The sequence below is a fragment of the Caloenas nicobarica genome, chromosome 3 (genome assembly GCF_036013445.1).
Source record: "Caloenas nicobarica isolate bCalNic1 chromosome 3, bCalNic1.hap1, whole genome shotgun sequence".
Taxonomy (NCBI): Eukaryota; Metazoa; Chordata; class Aves; order Columbiformes; family Columbidae; genus Caloenas; species Caloenas nicobarica.
Window position 1 is genome coordinate 100,256,060 of NC_088247.1, and position 18,655 is coordinate 100,274,714.

General features: G+C 38.5%; 1 protein-coding gene across 1 annotated transcript in view; it reads right to left on the reverse strand.

Annotated features, from left to right (window-relative positions):
• Positions 1 to 6,223: 6,223 nt before the first annotated feature.
• GPATCH2 (G-patch domain containing 2) overlaps positions 6,224 to 18,655 on the reverse strand; it is a 123,936-nt gene continuing 111,504 nt past the window's right edge. The window contains exon 10 of the mRNA XM_065631008.1: positions 6,224 to 9,868. Coding sequence (XP_065487080.1) covers positions 9,699 to 9,868 — 170 coding nt within the window. The 3' untranslated portion in view covers positions 6,224 to 9,698. The remainder of the gene's footprint in view (positions 9,869 to 18,655) is intronic.

The window sequence follows — 18,655 nt, forward strand, 5'->3', positions numbered from 1 at the left end:
TGTGTTTGCTTGTGTAGACACATACAAGTATTAATAAATATTATAACTTAATTTTCTGAACTACACAGTATAAGGCTGCATCTTTTTTTTAGTTTTGCCTTTTCGATTTGCCAGGACCAAAGACAGAGAAGGGCTGTGGTTCTGGCCAAAATTCTTCAAATAGCCACTATCCTGGATGGTAACAAAAATCACCGCAGGACACTTCCCTCGCCATGACATTGCAACCTTTTCGTCATGGTCCAACACAATTAGTCTTGCAGCAGTTTATTTGGAATGATCCCCACCCCAAACTGCTGCCTAAAATCTGTATCTGTAACTGATATGGCATGACAAATGTATGAACCTCAAAGATGATCCAGATGCTTTGTTCCATAGTAAAATGGCAGCCTGTGCTGCTATTTTTAAGCCCATGCAAGTAGCTATCAAACTCCATGATCAGCAGACTTGACCTTTCCATGAAGTCCAAGCCTGCACTTACCAGGATGCTAATGATAACACAGAAACTGGTGCTGGCCCTTCCGCATGCTCACCTTTAAGCCTGAAGCCATTATGCAGAATCACAGAATGGTTGGGTTTGGAAGGGACCTCTGGAGATCATCTAGTCCACCCTACCTGCTAAAGCAGGTTCACCCAGAGCAGATTGCACAGGAATGTGCACAGGTGGGTCTTGAATGTCTCCAGAGAAGGAGACCCCACAACCTCTCTGGGCAGCCTGTTCCAGGGCTCTGGCACCCTCACAGGAAAGAAGTTTCTCCTCATATTCAGATGGAACCTCCTGTGCTTCAGCCTGTGCCCGTTGCCCCTCATCCTATCATTGGGCACCACTGAAAGGAGTCCAGTCCCATCCTCTTGACACTCAAACTTGAGATATTTCTAAGCATTGGTAAGATCCCCTCTCAGCCTTCTCTTCTTCAGGCTGAACAGACCCAGCTCTTGCAGCCTTTCTTCACAAGAAAGATATTCCAGACTCCTAATCATCTTTGTCATCAGAGTCAATGTGCCACTGGTCTGTGGGGTGAGTGGTCACATGCTGCAAAACAGTGTCTGCTGGGGTACAGTGATCAAGAAGAACCATAACCTAAACTTCTCAGGGCAAAGACAACTGAGATTTTTAACTTGCAGTAACAGGCAACATGGTCACTACCCGAGACAGTGGAAGTTGCCTTGGATGCTGTCCTTCACAGGACACTTTGACAATTCCAAAAGCAGTTTTGGAACGAGAATGTGGTTTCCAAAACTTTTTTTTTTTTTTTTGAGCTGGTGCTCCAAGAACTTGCTGCACCCCTGAAGTCTCTAGACCTGCTCATGTTGCAGACTCCCCGGCAGGAACCTCAGGCAGCTCTGACTCCCCAGTTTTCTGACACTGGTGCTCCTGGACCGGAAGCATGGAAATTGCTGCCAGGGCAGCCTCCAGTGATGGAGCTATACCACAACTACAAAAACCATCAGGTGAATTCAGTTTTTCCAGTTCTTTGCTTTGTGATGGGAAACATGCAAGTTTGGAGAGACTTTGTGAGACCTCCTCGCTGCAGGGCCTGAAGCCAGAAGGTTTCGGTGGCACAAACTGTCAAGGCTTCCAGGCTCTTTGATTTTCCAGGAGGGAGCCTGACTAAGTAGTTGGCCTGCAGAGGGGAGCTGGTAAAGCCAGAGCTGAAGACTGTGGTAATCTGGTCTCTGAATAACCTGTGGAATACAGCGTGTCTTGGCCACAGGTCATTGGAAAAGGCAAAATTTCACAAGAAATTAGATTCTTTGACATAGAAATTCTTACTTTTTGGATGAATATGGAGTCTGGATCACATATGAGAGTAGCTTTATTCGAAGGAATGATTTTTTTTTCCTCCGAAGACATGAATTTGGCACACCATAGTGCAAATTCAGATTTTATTCTATTAAATTTAAGCCGGAGAGGGAGAGTCACAATCACAGGCAGCCTACCTGGTGCAAAGTGCCTCTATTACCAAGCTCTCCAGAAGCCTTGAGCAGCGTTCATAGCCCTGGATGTTCAAAAGAGATCCCAGCTATGAGAGGCACACTTCTCAACGTCAGCAATAAACGAATGTAACAGGCAAACATCAAGTGCTGAGACTACGATTTGCAGGTGAAGCCCTACACCATTTCTCCATGAACCTTCATCATGGAAAACCCTGTGCCTACTGGGAAAACTGCAGGTAGGTACCACATAGAGGTTGAAAGGTGAGAGGATTCTCTAGATGGTAAATTCTTTGTTCCAATGCTTTTTCAAGTGGCAGCACCCCTGCCTGGACTTCTCGTTTTATTAAATTCCTGGCCAAGAGCTATTGTTTAGTAGCTGATGTTATCTTTGTGGGTAATGGGTGGAAATTGCCTAAATTCAGTTAATAAGAACTGTAATTCAGTAGCATTCATATGCTCAGTGAAAAAAGATGAAAAGTAAATCAACTTATATACTGCAACAAGCATAAAGGCAACCTGGTAATTCTGTTACATATTATTTACACCACATTAAGAAAATCCTTAAAATTATTATTGGCTCGCTCCCAGAGTATCTTATTTCAGTAATAAGGCATATCCATAGCATATAAAAAAGAAATTGGTGACAGATTATGTAAGTGTCCTCTCAGATAGTTGAACTACTTGAGTTTAATCCAAATTAACATACTGTCACTGGTATTCATGTTCAAGAAATTGTTACATTTTGTATTAGCTATACTTACGCATGTGTGGTGTATGTTGTAGATCACATCTATTACTACCAGAAATGAAGGCCAGCATTGCATATACTGAGAGTTTGGCATCTAGAAAATTTTAGATCAATACTCCACTTTCTTCACAAATGGCAGACACTTGAGGAAGCTGGAACTTTTTGAAAAAAATAGGCAACATATGTGGCATTCAAAATTAACTCTTAAGACTTCAAACCCAAAGTATAGAATTGAAAATTTGCATACTTGTAAATGCAACTGGAGAAATTCTTGTCCCTCCACCACAACATTCTGTAAGAAAACAGCCAAGTTTGTGCAAGAGAGAAAGCAACAGGACTCTGGTGAAAAGCAGTGAGGGTCTTCAAAGAAATCAAGGAGTTAAATGCAGAAACATTTTATGGGAGGAAAAAATAAAACACACTACAATGCCAATTCTTCAAAGAATCTCCTTGCACCACTTAAGTCTACCTTATAGGATTGTATGTTGAAACCATTTATATGCAATTTCCAAGGAAGCGAAACAAAAAAAAACCCAAAAAACCAAACCAAAACAAAATATCACAGCTCATTGAAGCAGAAAACAAAGCTCATGGAACTGAACAACCGGGGAGCAATCTGAGGTCCAGCACCAACAGTAAGTGGTGGTTCAGAAGATGATGGAGGAAGTTTGAGAGCAGACAAGTGCAGAACAAGCTGATTAAGCTGACTTACTGAGAAAGTTTGAAGGATTCAAAGCTGTAAATGCACGAGAAGTTTAACTTACCTCAGACACTAAAACTGCCAGTATCCTTCAAAGGTGGGTCAAAATGTTGGGTTGGTTTCTCAGTATCTTGTGGCGCTGAGTTTCACATTTCATGTGTTTCTTAATTCCTTACAATAGTAGCTTAAATGACAACCGAAATTACTTATTTCTTCTTGTTCTTGTCCTTGTCTCACATGACAGCTTTCTTTGTGTACACTGGAGAAAATACTACTTGGGACATCTACATTTTCCTTCTGTATACTTCTAATGCATGTTTTCCCTTGTTCATCTGCCCACAAATTTAAGAGAGATTTCAGATTTCTCATTGCATCATAGCCTTAGAAATTATTTTGATCCTTTCCATTATCTACAATTCTTACTTTTCTGCTATATCCTTTTAAAATTGAAAACATATACTTTCTTCCCCTTTTTCTTGTTACTTTGCTGCAATGAAATACTACATAACATGACAGAATCGACTACCAAGTACTAGACTGACTGCCTGATGGTGTCAACTGTGGCCCACACAACCTGCTGTGACCAGTTCATCGTGTGTTACTTTGAGCTGTGCAAATTGGAGATTCCAGCTTGAAACAGCACCCTGACTCCCTGAACAGTGGGGATGTACTGCGTTTGGTACTGAAAGGACAGACAGACCGACAGGAACCACAAGCCAATGTGCACATTACAGCAGGTGCTCTAAAGAAACTCAATGTTGAAGATGGGCCAGCACGATCCAGCAAAGGGGCAGCTGAGCCTGGAGGTCTGCAGGAACTCTGATGCCATGGAAAATTTAGGACTTGTATCTTCTACGGGGAAAGAAGTTAAGGCCCCAATCTGCAAACACTTGCATGCGTGCTTATTTTTAGTCCTATGTAGTACTTCACATCTTGAAGTCAATGGAGATATTTATGTGCAGGAAGCATTACACAGCTTCCAGTCTGCATCAGCTTGGGGCCACAGGAAAGAGAGGGGCCAACTCAACAGGCTAAAGACATTTCAGGCTGTCAGGGTCAAAATCTCTTAAAACAACTGATGAAGGCAACAGTAGGCCATTCAGAAAACTGGCCTAGGGAGGTACTGAAAAACAACTTCACTAGACTAGTAGCAACGATATAAAATCTTGAGTGGCATCACTGAGATTATATGTGAGATTACATTTTAAGAGAGAAAACATTGGGTATAATCACTTAAAATATAGATAGGGTGACACTTTTTCAGAAAAATGCACAAATATTAAGGATGAAAGACACCACTAAGGACAAGGCACAATTAAACTGAACGTATCTATGATAAAATACTCTGAAAGATAATATCATTTTAATAAGCCTGCATATTTAATCAGTGTAAATATATTAAAACAAAACCTACATTCTTTAGAGACTAATGACTTATTCACAACTTCAAAAGTCAGACTCCCCAATACTTAAATTCATCATAGCAATATGCTTTGTGCAGTCATGCCAAAATCATAATTTTGTACAGAAAAAAATACCTCATATTCATTCAAACCATTTTTCATAGCTGTTAATAACCAGCATTCTCATAGATGCAGGTTTACAGAACCTCAGTGATTTTCAGCCTTTTACTTAAAGATTGAATATTGAAATAGAAGCAATATACCATCATGGTGAAAATACCTCCAATATCTGTTTTGTTGTAGGACAGGAGAGAAGAATCATAGGAAGCCCAAACATTTCCACTAGAGTTACCTACTACCAGTCAACCATGAAACTTTTGTTGCTTTTGTAGTTTTCCACAATAACTTAAAGCACGCAAGTTGGTTGACAGTTTTACTAGACAAACTCTTTATAACTTAGTAGAGAGCAGACACAGGTTATATCAATCTATGCTGGTAAAGTTTTTTACATAGATTTTATTATCAAAAAACCCCTCAGACAAGCAGAACATCCATGCTGAAATTGCTGCACTTCCTCCAAGACTTCACAGTATAGAGAGGTCATTAAAAAAAAAAAAAATCACAATCTTAAATATGGTATCTATAAAAAACCGCCACTTGACCACGATAAAACCTTTCCCAGGGAGAATTCAAAGCAAAAACATATACCAATCTTTAAAAAAGCCATTTCTTCTTTTAGCATTTTACATTAGCTTTACAGCTGGACAACAGGCCAACACAGCAATAATTTTGCAGACTGAACACACACCCTGCCCTTAGGTATGGGACTCTATCGTGGGTAACTGGGTTATGCAATTGCTGTGTGCCAACTGCCACTGCTCCTGAAAACTCTGCTAGGGATGAAAATCTAATTAAAAGGTCTCTTGATTTTAAAGTAAGAGGGAGGGGATCCTCACCACTGACATGTCTTTACTAAAACTGTCCTGGGAGTTTGGGGAGAGGGGAAGTAAAACAAAGGTTCTGTGAGTTCTCCTTGGAGGAACAGATTTGGAGAACGGTTTGAGGTCCTGTCACAGTTATCAAAGTATACACGTACTTAAAGTGTAAAGCGAACTTGTGTTTAAACGTCTTAAAAGAATATGATAATAAAAGTACCACAAACATCTGAAATGAGGCATTTCTTGATGTCATGGTGTAACCTTTTCAGCTGGATCATGACCACCTAGAAAAGAAGTACTAGTAAAAAGTTACACACAAGGTAGTATAATAGCTTTAGCACAATATGCATCTGCTTGGTACAAGATATTACCAACCCCAATTATATTTTCAGAAATAGCATGTTTCTGTACTCACCTGTGCAACAAAATAACAACACTACTGAAAAGGTCAGTTTAAAGAAAAGAACACACAAAACCCATGAAGAATGAAGTCCATTTATTTTATTTCATCTTGCATTTGTGTTGTTAAAGCAAAGCGTTCTATACATATGATTTAGCTATTTACTGCCATTATACACCCAAGATGGACCTAATTGCAGAAAGACAGATGCAGGGACAAACTTGTTAAAATGAGCATATTGACAATGCTTCTCTGACTTTGACAAATATTTATTTAAAAATAAGATACTGCTCGTGGGTTTATTTTATTAACAGTTAATGGGTCAATTCACAGAATTTTGAGACACCATGGAACATGTAGCAAAACGCAATGCCGATAATACTTAATGTCTCTTCACTAAACATTCTGCAGAGGAGTAATATCATGGTAACAGCTGAGCTACTGATTAATCCAACAACTAAATGGAAAGAATCTGTCAAGTGCTGAATGGTAACTTTTAGATATGGGAGGATCCTATATTTATTTATGTAGGTAAAAAAAACTTCAGTGTCACAGTCATTAAGAATTATTATCTGAAAGTACTCATATATGTATTTTAAAATAATGTGAGCCAGATTTACAGTAGGTATCATGGTATGATTGAAAGTTAGGTATGGGAAAGACCTGAAGAAAAAAAAATCCATGTACTCTGACTTTTTTCAAAGCCAGCTAACATTGAAATGGCTTGAAAAAGAAAAACGCAAAGCATTTTTGTTTTGTTTCTTAACACTAGTTTTAACTGCAAAATCACACTACTGGAATATCTTTAAAACCACTCCTGCAGATGTGGAAAAACAAATGAAATGAGCCAGAATAGGAATATTACTGCAACATAAAAGTATCTCAAAACACTACATTAAAATATCTTAATAAATCACTTTGTTCTACAGCTTCCAACAGAAGAAGTTGACTGTTCAACTGTGGCATCTATGAGAATACCTGCTGGAAAACAGCCAAGGTGTATCTATCTCTATATCAAAATCAATTTGACTAGTCTTAATGTCTGTTACTCACTAGTAGATTGATTTAAAACAAAAAGTTGTAAGATTCCCGATCAGACTAAAAAGTTCTTCCATTATGATTGTTTACTAGGTTGGCTGCTTCACTCTATCTGTATAAATGGATGAATAAAAAGCTGAACGGGCTAAAGAGGTTCTCTCAACGTGTCTCCATTATTTCCCTCTTATCTGTTTAAAACAGGAAATACTTTCAAGTACTTTTGGAGTTGCAGACTGATTTCTTGAGGAACTACTGATACAGAAATACTTCAAACAAGTGCTATATGTGCCATACATAGAATTTCCAGCCCAAGATACGTAAGTGTGGTAACCAAAGCATAACAATGGAATTTTAACAGAGAATGAGCATACCTTTACAGAAAAACCACAATTTAAAGATTCAATTTCACAATTCAGATGTTGAAAATTAATTTTAGGAATTTTTGACTGTGGTGTACAATACAAAGAGGCTTTTAGAATTCACTTGCCCTCAGTAGCACACTGCATTGAAAGAACGGGAGCATGCCACATAAATTCACTATTGTAAAGAACACACAAGCGGGCACCTCTGCAAGCGGCAGAATTTCAGGGTCTCAGCCCTTTGCAATTATGTGGCCCTGAAATACTTTAGATATGGAATGTATTTAATTCAGTTTAGTTGTGCAAGAGATATCAAAGTGGTGAACTCATGTCCCAAAACCTTCTAATAAAAAGTATTTTGTGTTGATTACAAATCCCAAGTCTGTTTAAAGTTTCATATTGCAAAAAGAAAAACCGCGCAATCATATCCAGTATTTAAACAGAAAGAAATAGTTCTGCTGAAACTCAGAGAAGACGTGCATTCAGCTAGCAATAAAACCAATATGAGGTACTAACCTTTTACACTCTACACTATGTGTATGGTGAAATAATGTTCCCAAACCAACAGTACTCACAGTGGAAAGCATGAACAATTTTTTTAAGCAAATTCAATGCTATAATGCTGCTACTTCTTATTTTCCTAGTATTATTTTTCTGGAAAATGGGTGAAGTTGAAAGAAAAATAAAGTAATAAAAACACTTCTTAAAATTAATGACTGTGTTTCACAGTCCCATGAAGGAAGCTGTGCTCTTTTTATTGTAAGGAAATACATTTGCAAGCATCTAGAAGTATTTTCCTCTGCGGTTTGGGAGCATAGGAAGGGAGAGATCCTCCTCTTGAAGAAAAAAAAGACTGGAGAATCAAATCATGTTCCCTATGCAGTCAGGGTGAATATTGCCGCTACTACGGGGTGGGCAGTGGGGGGACGGTGACACAGGATATTCTCCTTATTCCATTTGAACAACAGTTTCCTTCAGCCCTATCATTTAATTTTAAAGTGGAATTTGTTTTATATTGCAGACCAATAAGTACCCTAGGAGCTTGATTGGTTGGTGCTTAATGAAATTGCTTCTGCTGACATTAGGTACATTAGGATACTGATTAAAACACTTAATGATCCCTCTTGATTTTAAATTGCCAGCTTAGATTTGCAAGATGGCAAAGTATCCTTTTCCTTCCTTTCCTCCATCCTAATCCTGCTTCTCCTTGCCCTTTTTTTGTTCATGATCCTTAAAGGTTGTGGCTCATTGGCACCAGCACGATCACAAAACAAACGATAACACCATGTTGCACACTGCATTGTTTAAAATATGCCAAAACCCAGAATGTAAACACTGAAAGACAGTCATCTTCAAAATACAATTTCCCGGTTCAAAGCTCAAACTATTCTTAAATGTGGAAACACTGAGGATTATTAATATAAAGGGAAATTCAAAGTCACAATAAACTTTGTATTTTTTAAAATACTTGCTGGAAAAAAGAATCTTGTAAATGTAAAAACAAGTAGAAAAGCTTTACTTTTCAGCTTGAATGTGGAAGACAGTGATACATTGCACGATAACGGTGTTGGAATAGCATTCCTATGACGACAAAGCCATTTTTCATGCTCCTATACAAAATTGCATACCATATCACCTTCCAGCGGGAAACGTGTATATCTTATGGGCAAAATGACAGCTTATCCTCAGATATTGTTAAATGCTAAAAAAAAAATGGGTTTGGAAACTCTGCCTGAAAAGGGGAAAAACACAGTAGCTGTAAAAAGTTCCATTTTCCTTGACAAATCTTATCAAGACTCTTGAGATGAAATTATACTTACAAAAAAAATTTTCTTCTATACTAAAACCTGCTGTGTCGCAAGCTTTTATGAAAAAAAGTGAATATACCGAATCTTATGCTTAATACAAACTTTAAGACCAGATAAAATAAAAAAGTAGAATTTTTTGTACATTTTAGCACCATTAGAAAGTTAGACTTGAATGCCGGTTCTGTCTCTGTGGCCGTACCTTGCAGCTGGTGTCGCTAACGTGAAGCACATTGACTTCAGTGATCTTTGAGAGAAGAATAACTGGGTTTGCTCATCACAACAAATAACATGTTTGCCTTTTTTTTTTTTTCGTCTTTTTAAAATTAATTTTGAGCTTTATTTTTCTCAGACAGGCAGAGTGCATTTCTGTCAGCTAAATCCGAGTCCAAGTCCTTTTGGTCTCTGCATGGCTCGTATGGGCTCTGCTATTCCTTTGCCGTCTGGTCCAAGGCCCGTGCCAGGGGTCCAGCCCATACTCTGAAGCATTCTATTTCCAATGTTGTTTTCTGGGATTGGTTGGGTGTTTTCACCTACAAACCCTGAGATTAAAGAAACGCACAGCATTAATCAGCACTGCCTGCCATGTGGAGAAGAGCAGGATAATCTCCCTTAAAGCTTTAAACCTTCTTATTCTCCTAATTCACCTAACAGGTTGCTAGAACAGGCTGTCTTTGCACATGTTGACCTCCTCAGTGTATATGATTCTAAATAACACAGTCTTATGCTTTGCTTTATTTTTAATGTTTTTAAAGACTCATTCAGTTTTTAAGTATGACAAATATTGTTATAGATCTTTTATATTCCAATACAGTGGATTTTACATCAGTGTCAAAGAACACACATCAGCAAGATTACCTGAATTTCTTGTCATATACAGTTACTATGCCGAGGTACATCATAGTATCACGACCACCTTTCCATTCTTAGCAATATTTACCAATGCTCTAGATCTCTTTCAACAAAACAGAATAAATAATTTCTGATTAAAAAAATTACAGCTGCTACAGAAACAGTACAGAAAAGTGGTCTACTATTCTGAAATTCAGCTCTACTTTTACTCAGTTTCTCTTTTCCTGAACACTGTGAGAGGTGATACATCCAAGTTTATTTTGGTATTTTCCATGTCATTAAGTGTTGTTTGCACTTTTCTCTCCTTACCATCAAGACCTCTGAGAAAAGCTACACACATAATACAGAACAGGTCATCAGGATTGCAAGTGTTAAAATGAGATTCATTTTTTTAAAAAATAACATTATTTTTTTCCATTAATACATCATAAAAAAGAACGACGAGTAACAAAGCTGTATTTTTTTTTTTTCCCCTCATCAACCAAACTCCTCAAGCTAGAGTTTGGAGGTGATGCATGGATAAGCCTTCCTATATATAACTGTCTTGTATGAGGGATACAAATGATATTTATTTCAAGAATCTGCAGTAAAACTTATCAAGTTACACAATACAGTTTTTAAAAGGGCTGAAGTTTTTGAACTAATACAAGCAATTGCATGTATGCAGCTGGATTTTGTTTTCAGCTTTGTTCAACATCTCCACCCCTGACAACTGCACAAAAAACCTGCACGTGCTCAGCTTCAAATATTAACTGTTTAACTCTTTACCTATTTATTATGGCATGCTACCTTTTGAAAAATACTGTAGAAGGAGACTATGGTTCTGTGTTTTTGGAGACTATGTCTTCAGTGAAGAATTTTCCACTGGCAAGCAGCTGGGTCATCATTATATTAACTTGCTGAACAAGAACATAAGAAAAGTTGAACATACACTTCTGAAAAGTCCTATTTAACACACACACATACAAATGGCAAAGCCCCACAGCGGAAACCACATGCACAGACAGAAGTTCAAAATGAGAGCTGCACATTAAAACCCTCATGGTGACTGTGAAGACGAATTTACAGTACTCCAGCTTTATCCACTACAGATCTGTTCATATTCAGTAAAACGCTGGCTACATAAAAGGTAGACAGCTGCCTAGTATATCTCAGTTCCTGAGTCAAAGAAAAAGGGAAATGCATTGAGAGGAGGCATCCTTTAATACTGGTTTGAAGCTATGCTTAATGCTAGGCTTAAAATAAAGGCTTTTAAGTCAGCAGCCTCCAGTCCCCAAGAGGATTCCTCTTGAACTGACCAGCACAAAATTCAACGTCCAAGACTTCCTTTCTTTTCAGGCCCCCACAGGCAGAGGCAATTTTCATACAGACGAGTCCCTGACACTGCCTGGCATACACAACACAGGCTTCGCAACCTTCTTGGTTATCCTTTCTAGCTCAAAAAAAGGGAAAGAAAAAAAGCTACTGTTTCAACAAAAGTTCCAGCAAACCTCACAGGTAAAATCCTGGAAGTCTGTTTTGGTCCACTTTTCAGAACAAGTGATAGTTAGGAATGGAGCATCATTCCAATGAACATCTGTGGAACAATTAAGGGGGAAACTTACAAGGGAAGAAAAATCCAACAGATCTGCCAGACAGGAAAGAGCAATGGTAAGAGTATATTTCATGACATCCAAGAATTGGAAATATTAAACCATTCATAATGCTGCTTAGGCAAAGACAGCAATGCTGCTGGAATGGGATGCAAGGCATAGCCAGAGACAATGTAAACAGATTTTTTGTTAGTTTACTTGGGGAAAAACCCACAGACCTTCTCTTGTAACAGATGTTATCTTCCTAGATGAATTTCGATTCTCAAAACCACCAGAGCAACCTCACAAAAAAAATACGAAAGAACAATCTGTACCCTGATGTGTTATTTTTTAATAAACTGATGCTCCTTTTTTTGATTTTTTTTTTAAGTAGTGCAATTTTTTTTTCTGTGACTGACAGAATAATTGGCATGCTTTTTGTCTTAAAGTACTTCTACAATGTGTATTATAACTGTTTTTCCTTCCATTGTACATACTGAAATATTTCCTGAGGAATTCTGTTTTATTCTTATATGTCACCAGATTAAAACCAGAAAAAGAAAAGAAACCACCACGAACTTGGTTCTCAACTCACTTTTGGGCAAACAATTAAACAGCACACACTGTCCAAAGGATAACGTGTTTGGAGGCTTCCTGTTGTAGCAAGAATAAGTCGAAATCAAAAAGCCACCCGATTTGCCTATATTACTAGTTGACTAATTACTCCTTGCAAATGAGGTGAATATGGGTAGCTTTTATTTTAATTGCGAGATTTAATATACACAGGCCATTTTTTTGCAGTGTAGTCAGTTTTTGTATAAATAATCATCTACATATGTCTTAAGGTTTTCAAATGACGGGTGAAAATTGCAGGAATATTAATCTGTAACACAACATATTTTACTTAAATCAGAAGAATACAGATAATGGTATTGCCCTTTTTCACCATTCCACCACCTATAAGCAACCAGAAAAAAAAAAAAAATTGCATTGCTGATTGACTGCATGACAGGAGAGAGCTCTTAAAAATCATGCTACATTGTGAGCTATTCCCCAGACCCCCATTCCTGTGCTTTGGGCTTTTATTTTCTAATTAAAAGCAGTAATTGTCCTTGCAATATTCATCTTCAAGTTCAGTTTTTAATTCATGCCCGTGGCACTTCTTGGACCAGCCAGTAGGGACTGTGAGAGAGAATGGTCCCAGCACATTGGCCTTCAAAAGGGCTGTGCTACCTCTGGGACGTGTTTGGCCTCAACCCACCCAGGAGCAAGAGCAAAATCAACCCGTTGCACCATCCCACAAAAAACAGCTACGCAAAATCAGATGAATTAAGGGAAAAAAAAAAAAAAAAGCAGGGATACATTTTTCTAAGTTTACTGCTGTGTGAGGCTTTATGGGGTTCCAGGAGTTATGAGGAAGACTCTGGCCTGTGCAGACCCTTTTCTTTCCACAGGCTTGAAAATGTTTTTAGCAACTGTAACAATTTGGTTCCTGATCTACCAGATGAGTAGTGTAGAAGTGGCCACCATTACATGAGTGAGGAGCAAACACTGAGGAAGAGTAACTTGCTTTAAAAAGACAGCGCTGTAAAATACCCTCACTTACGGTCCTTCTCTTTGCAATACTGCAAACTGAAATAAAAAAAAAGCCAGACCTCAAACCTTTGACACGCTGCAAGGTCTACAAGTATTACGCATATGACCTTACATACACGGAATACAGAACCTCTGAGTAGAAAGAGGCAAAATAGGGAAAGGGAAAACAAAGAAGTCATCACATTTGTTAATTTTGGTATGATATTTATGATGGCATTAAAGGCTGGTTTCAATGAAAAATAAAGGTACGTAATTTTTTCTTAACAGCTGTTGAGACAGGTATGTCCTGGTTAAGAGGTACACTAGCATTCAGTGCCACAGCCTTGATTTTACAGTGATTGCCATGAATTAATTTAATTCCATCTGTAAGCTAAAATCAGATCAGAGGTCTAATGCTGCTGCAGGCTCCACATCTGTTTAATCATTTTTGGATACAACAGCTTGCAAAAGTTCAGGTTTTAAATTTGCTTCATATTTAAGAAATGATGTTACACCAGTGTACAACATCTTCAGCAGGAAACAAACGAGCCTATGCACAGTTTTGATCTGACAGATCGATTTTATTTGCAAAAATGCTTCTAAAAAAATGAAAGCTCATCAATTAAGTTACCATTTATTAAAGAATAATAAGGAACTGCGACCCCATAAACCACTATTGTGACAGCATTTATTTGCATGGTTCAATTGCTGGATAAGACTAACATCAAGTATGTTTGGTTTATATTGGGTGAATAAAATCAGAATACAGTTAGGTTCAATCTCTTAAATAACCCTTATTTAAGATATTTTTTGGTTGTTTTTTTTTCCCCTCCTCCCCAGTTGTAAGAAAAGAATGAAGGCATATTGAAGTATTTCATCTCTGGCCACTGAACTATTTTTGATGTTAAGAAAATGGGTCTTTAAACAGTTCTGAGAAAATGACACTGTACATAAATATAGTCTTGGCCTTTCATCTTTCTTTTATATGATTAAGACTTGTGAGCAGAACAGCAATGCCTTTGCAGAGCATACCACAACTATTATTTCCTCTTCTTTCGCTCCCAGCAGCCTTAAATCCTTTAAATCCTTTCCTAGAAGGATCTCTTCTTGCTTGGGTAATTTTTGCAATACATGGCCTGCTAACCCCTTACCCCCTACCCTGGATCTCACTTATGTCTATCACAGCAGAGTCAGTCTTTCTACCTCAAATCTTCCAAGGAGCATTGTGGATGGTAATTCACTTGCGTAATTGGCTCAAGAGATGAAAATCTTGTATCTGCCTCTCTTAGCCACTAATCTATCCAGCTGACTGCAAGCCTAATTGGCAGCTTGTTTAGTAATTTGGCTCCTAAAGTGTCGTATTGATGTTGGATAAACAGCCAATGGAAGGAGAAATGATACATGCTGCTTCACTTTAAAAGCTACTGCACTTTCCCCCTCATCTTCTGAAAGTGTTTAATATTCCATCTCTTCTTTTCCTTTCTGACTTCTCGCTAGACAGGTGAGCTCAGAACAGCAGGGACTGATCCCTGACAATAGTACGAGGAATGTAAACAGAATAGTACATTGCTGTAGTGTCTTTTTATGCCAGCTCTCTCTAACTAGCAAAATGGGAATCGGACTGCCTAGATGTTTATGTTCTTAAAAGCATTTTGGATAATTGTGCAGTCAGCATCATGAATGTAACCAACTTCCATGCTGTTATTTTTAAAATCAGTACATGCAGTGGCTTTCAAAATTCAGTGTACTATGGCTGTGTATCTAAAAAAGAACAGTTATGAAAATGCCAGCTTATTTAGCTAAATATTTGATATTGCATTTTTATACCAAATTCTTATATATCTCTCACACCAAGCTATTTAAGACTGTGCCTGGTGAGCCTGCTTGCACTATGTTTTATTCTAGCTAGCACAGAGACAAAAATAGCAGAGAGGACAGAGCTATAACTTCAGTAGGTGTTGGAAACCTCCATATTTATCGAGCATCCACAGCAGAGTTTTGTTAATATTGGCGCTGCCATAGTTTCATTCCTACTGCCCCATTGCAAGGGGTATTAAAGGAATTGTCTCATAACTGTGGCATAGGTAAATGCATTCTTTCTTGCAGCATAGACCCTAGATTTAAATCAATTTTTCACTCTCCTGAATATAGAAACATAAATTCACACACTGATGAAAACTGGGACACTAAATTTCAAGTTCAACTGGTCATCCAGTATCACCAACCACTTGGAACTGGATTTTCAGGTGCTCTTCTCCTTCCATACTTCATTTGCCTATGCTGTGTGTAAAGTGTAACTTCTCACCCATTCAGTCTTTACTACCTCTAAAACTGGTTGGTGAGAGTTGGAATTCTTAGATTCCCATTTTTCCCCCCATAAGGGGAATCTCTGGGATACACAAGACTATTTTTTCACTTGGGTCCAAAGAGGTCTGTTTTACGCCTTGTCTACACTGACAGAAAGACCGTCACTGACGGCACTTCGGAAGATGCGTTCTCACTGGGGACCACTCCAAAGCTCTGCTCAGACCCCTTAAAACTCAGCAACATTGCTCCCTTCTGATAAGCATTCCCTGACTTTTACAAAGAGACTTGTACCCTTACACTGAAACCCACAGGGAAGGATTTAAATCGCAGTAATACTCTCAAAATGGACAGTGCGGTTACTGTTAATTTCAGCAGAAAGATCAAGGATTAAACTGTTATTAGGACTACGCACATCAGGGTAGCTCTATCTGACTCTAACCCAAGATGGGATGAATTGCCAGGATACTGGAGCTGAGGTTCCACTTCTATTGCCTATTCTGTGCCTATGTGTTTACAGTATTATCTTCTGTCAAATAATCTTAAATTAAAAATGAAGATAATTTCATTAAAAACTAGGCAAATACATCTGCATAATTTTTACTACAGGCTAAATAACCATTTGCCTATTTACTTATGCAAGCAGTGCTGGCTGTGATCCCTCTATCAGTAATGAAGGCATCAGAACGTAAATCTTAGTTACTACATTAGCATTGGCAGTGTCAATATATAGGCCGAAAGGTAAAATTCTCTTACAATCAATAAATCAAAGTTTCCTCTCATTGTAGTGGAAATAAAAAATTTTCTTTATGAAATCCAGAATATAATAGGCATCTACAGCAGCTTTTATCAGAAACTTTTCCACCAATTGCAAAGCTTTTATAGAAAGAAACACAAACTTGCCTGGACTGGAAACCTGACCAATTAATTTTATATTCTCACATTATGAAAATATTTTCTCATATCTTAAAGCAGCTATTTTTATTCCTCTGAAATGGCAAAAACCTTCTGCATAAAGCTATCAAGTTTATGCATAGGCCTCTTTCCTTATTCGAAAAGTAAATCACATGCTAACAAACCTTTAAGAAAGTGAAATTTTCATAATCTATAGCAGGGACTCTTTGCAGCAGTGCTCCCTGTTCCCTTGGGAGAAAGGAAAACTAGTCACTATCAACTGAGAGGTTGCTGTGGAGAGCTGGGATATGAAGTTATATTGACTGGGGAAAAACGACACGTACTTCTTCCTTGCACATTTTAACTCCCAAACCTTCTCTGGTTACCAAAAGTCCTTTGGTATTACCAACCTAAAGCAGACTGACAAAAATACCAGGTATTGCTTTTATTAGAGGGGAAGCTGTATGAGGAGCAGCTAGAGTCACTTGGTTTGTTCAGCCTGGAGAAGACTGAGGGGAGACCTCATGGCGGCTACAGCTTCCTCACAAGGGGAGAAGGAGGGGTAGGCGCCAACTCTTCTCTTTAGTGACCAATGACAGAACCCGAGGGAATGGCAGGAAGATGTGCCAGGGGAGGTTTAGGTTGGACATTAGGAAAAGGTTCTTCACCCAGAGGGTGGTGGAGCACTGGAACAGGCTCCCCAGGGAGGTGTCACAGCCCCAAGCCTGACAGTGTTCAAGTAGAGAAAACTCCCTCATACACATGGAGTAGATTTGAGGGTTGTCCTATGCAGGGACAAGAGTTGGACTCGATGATCCTCACGGGTCCCTTCCAACTCAGGACATTCTATGATTATTGGTTGAGTTCTAGGAAATCTGCACAATGCACATCATGAAAAAGGTGATGGTTCTAACAAACTGCACCTAAAATGGAGGTGGCTCCTCTCTGTGAGGAACCACTTTATTATTGTGCTTGGTGGAGAATGAGCAGAACTTGCAGAGCACACAACTGATCTCTCAGTTTCACTGAAACCTATTCCTCAAGTATACAACTGTCTAATGAGACCTACCTTTGGAATTTGAAAAAACACCTGGTTTAGCCTTTTTTGAGCAGAAATTTCTTATATATTAAGGATGCTCTCATTGGTGATATTCTCTTAAACTTGTTTATGATTGTTGAAAGTGAAGTCAAAAAAACCCATAGAATCATAGAATATCTGAAGTTGGAAGGGATCCTTAAGGATCACTGAGTCCAACCCTCAATAGAGGCAATTTGAATGCTTTCCACAACCAGAAAGAAACAGCTACCTTAGGAAAGACACCCAGAGTAATCTGGGAAATTATTTTTGAACCTTACACATTTGAGAAGATGATGGCATTTAGAAAAGATGGGTACTGTTGTCTCCTATAAACCTGATGGTTTCTTCTTGACCTTGTATTGTCTTTGTGTACAGTCTGAAGAATATTGTCTTCTCTCTAGATCACAAGAAATCCATCAGGAAATTCCAAATATAATGTTGGTTTCTTTTTGCATTGTGGATCTTTTCTTCTGAAGTTTGCTACCTAACTCTCCTCATTGCTCTGCTGTTCATATGTAGGGGGCAGTGCTTGAACCAATGACGACAGCTCAACATGAAAAGTCTTTTGCTCAGCAGGAATAGCAGTTTCCAGTACTGGATGGCACTCTGCAGTCTTTCAGTCTTTAAACTGATCTAGTGAGACAATAAGGTAGCCAAAAAAAATCCCAAAGACCCCCCAAAACCAAACCCCTAAAACCCCAGAAAGGAGGCCCTAAAATCTTATCTGCTGCAGAAAGCAAGCAAACAAGAACGAGTATCCATAGGCTGGATGACCAAGAAGATATGCTGCGTACCTCAGAAAGGACTTTGGTAGACTAAGGATAAGAAATGGCACAACACAATAAGGGAAAGCGTTACAGCACATGCCAATGTTGCACTGGCCTGTGAAAAGGGATTTCAGTCTACGGAGTTGTACATTTAGTAGATGGAAAAGCAGTGACCAAGCTAAAAAGGAAGTGGGCATAGTGCCTAGAGTTGTGGGAATTTACTGCCAGTTCATCCAAGTACACAAAAGTCTACCCTTTCTCTGCAACTATGTCACTAAGTTGACCTTC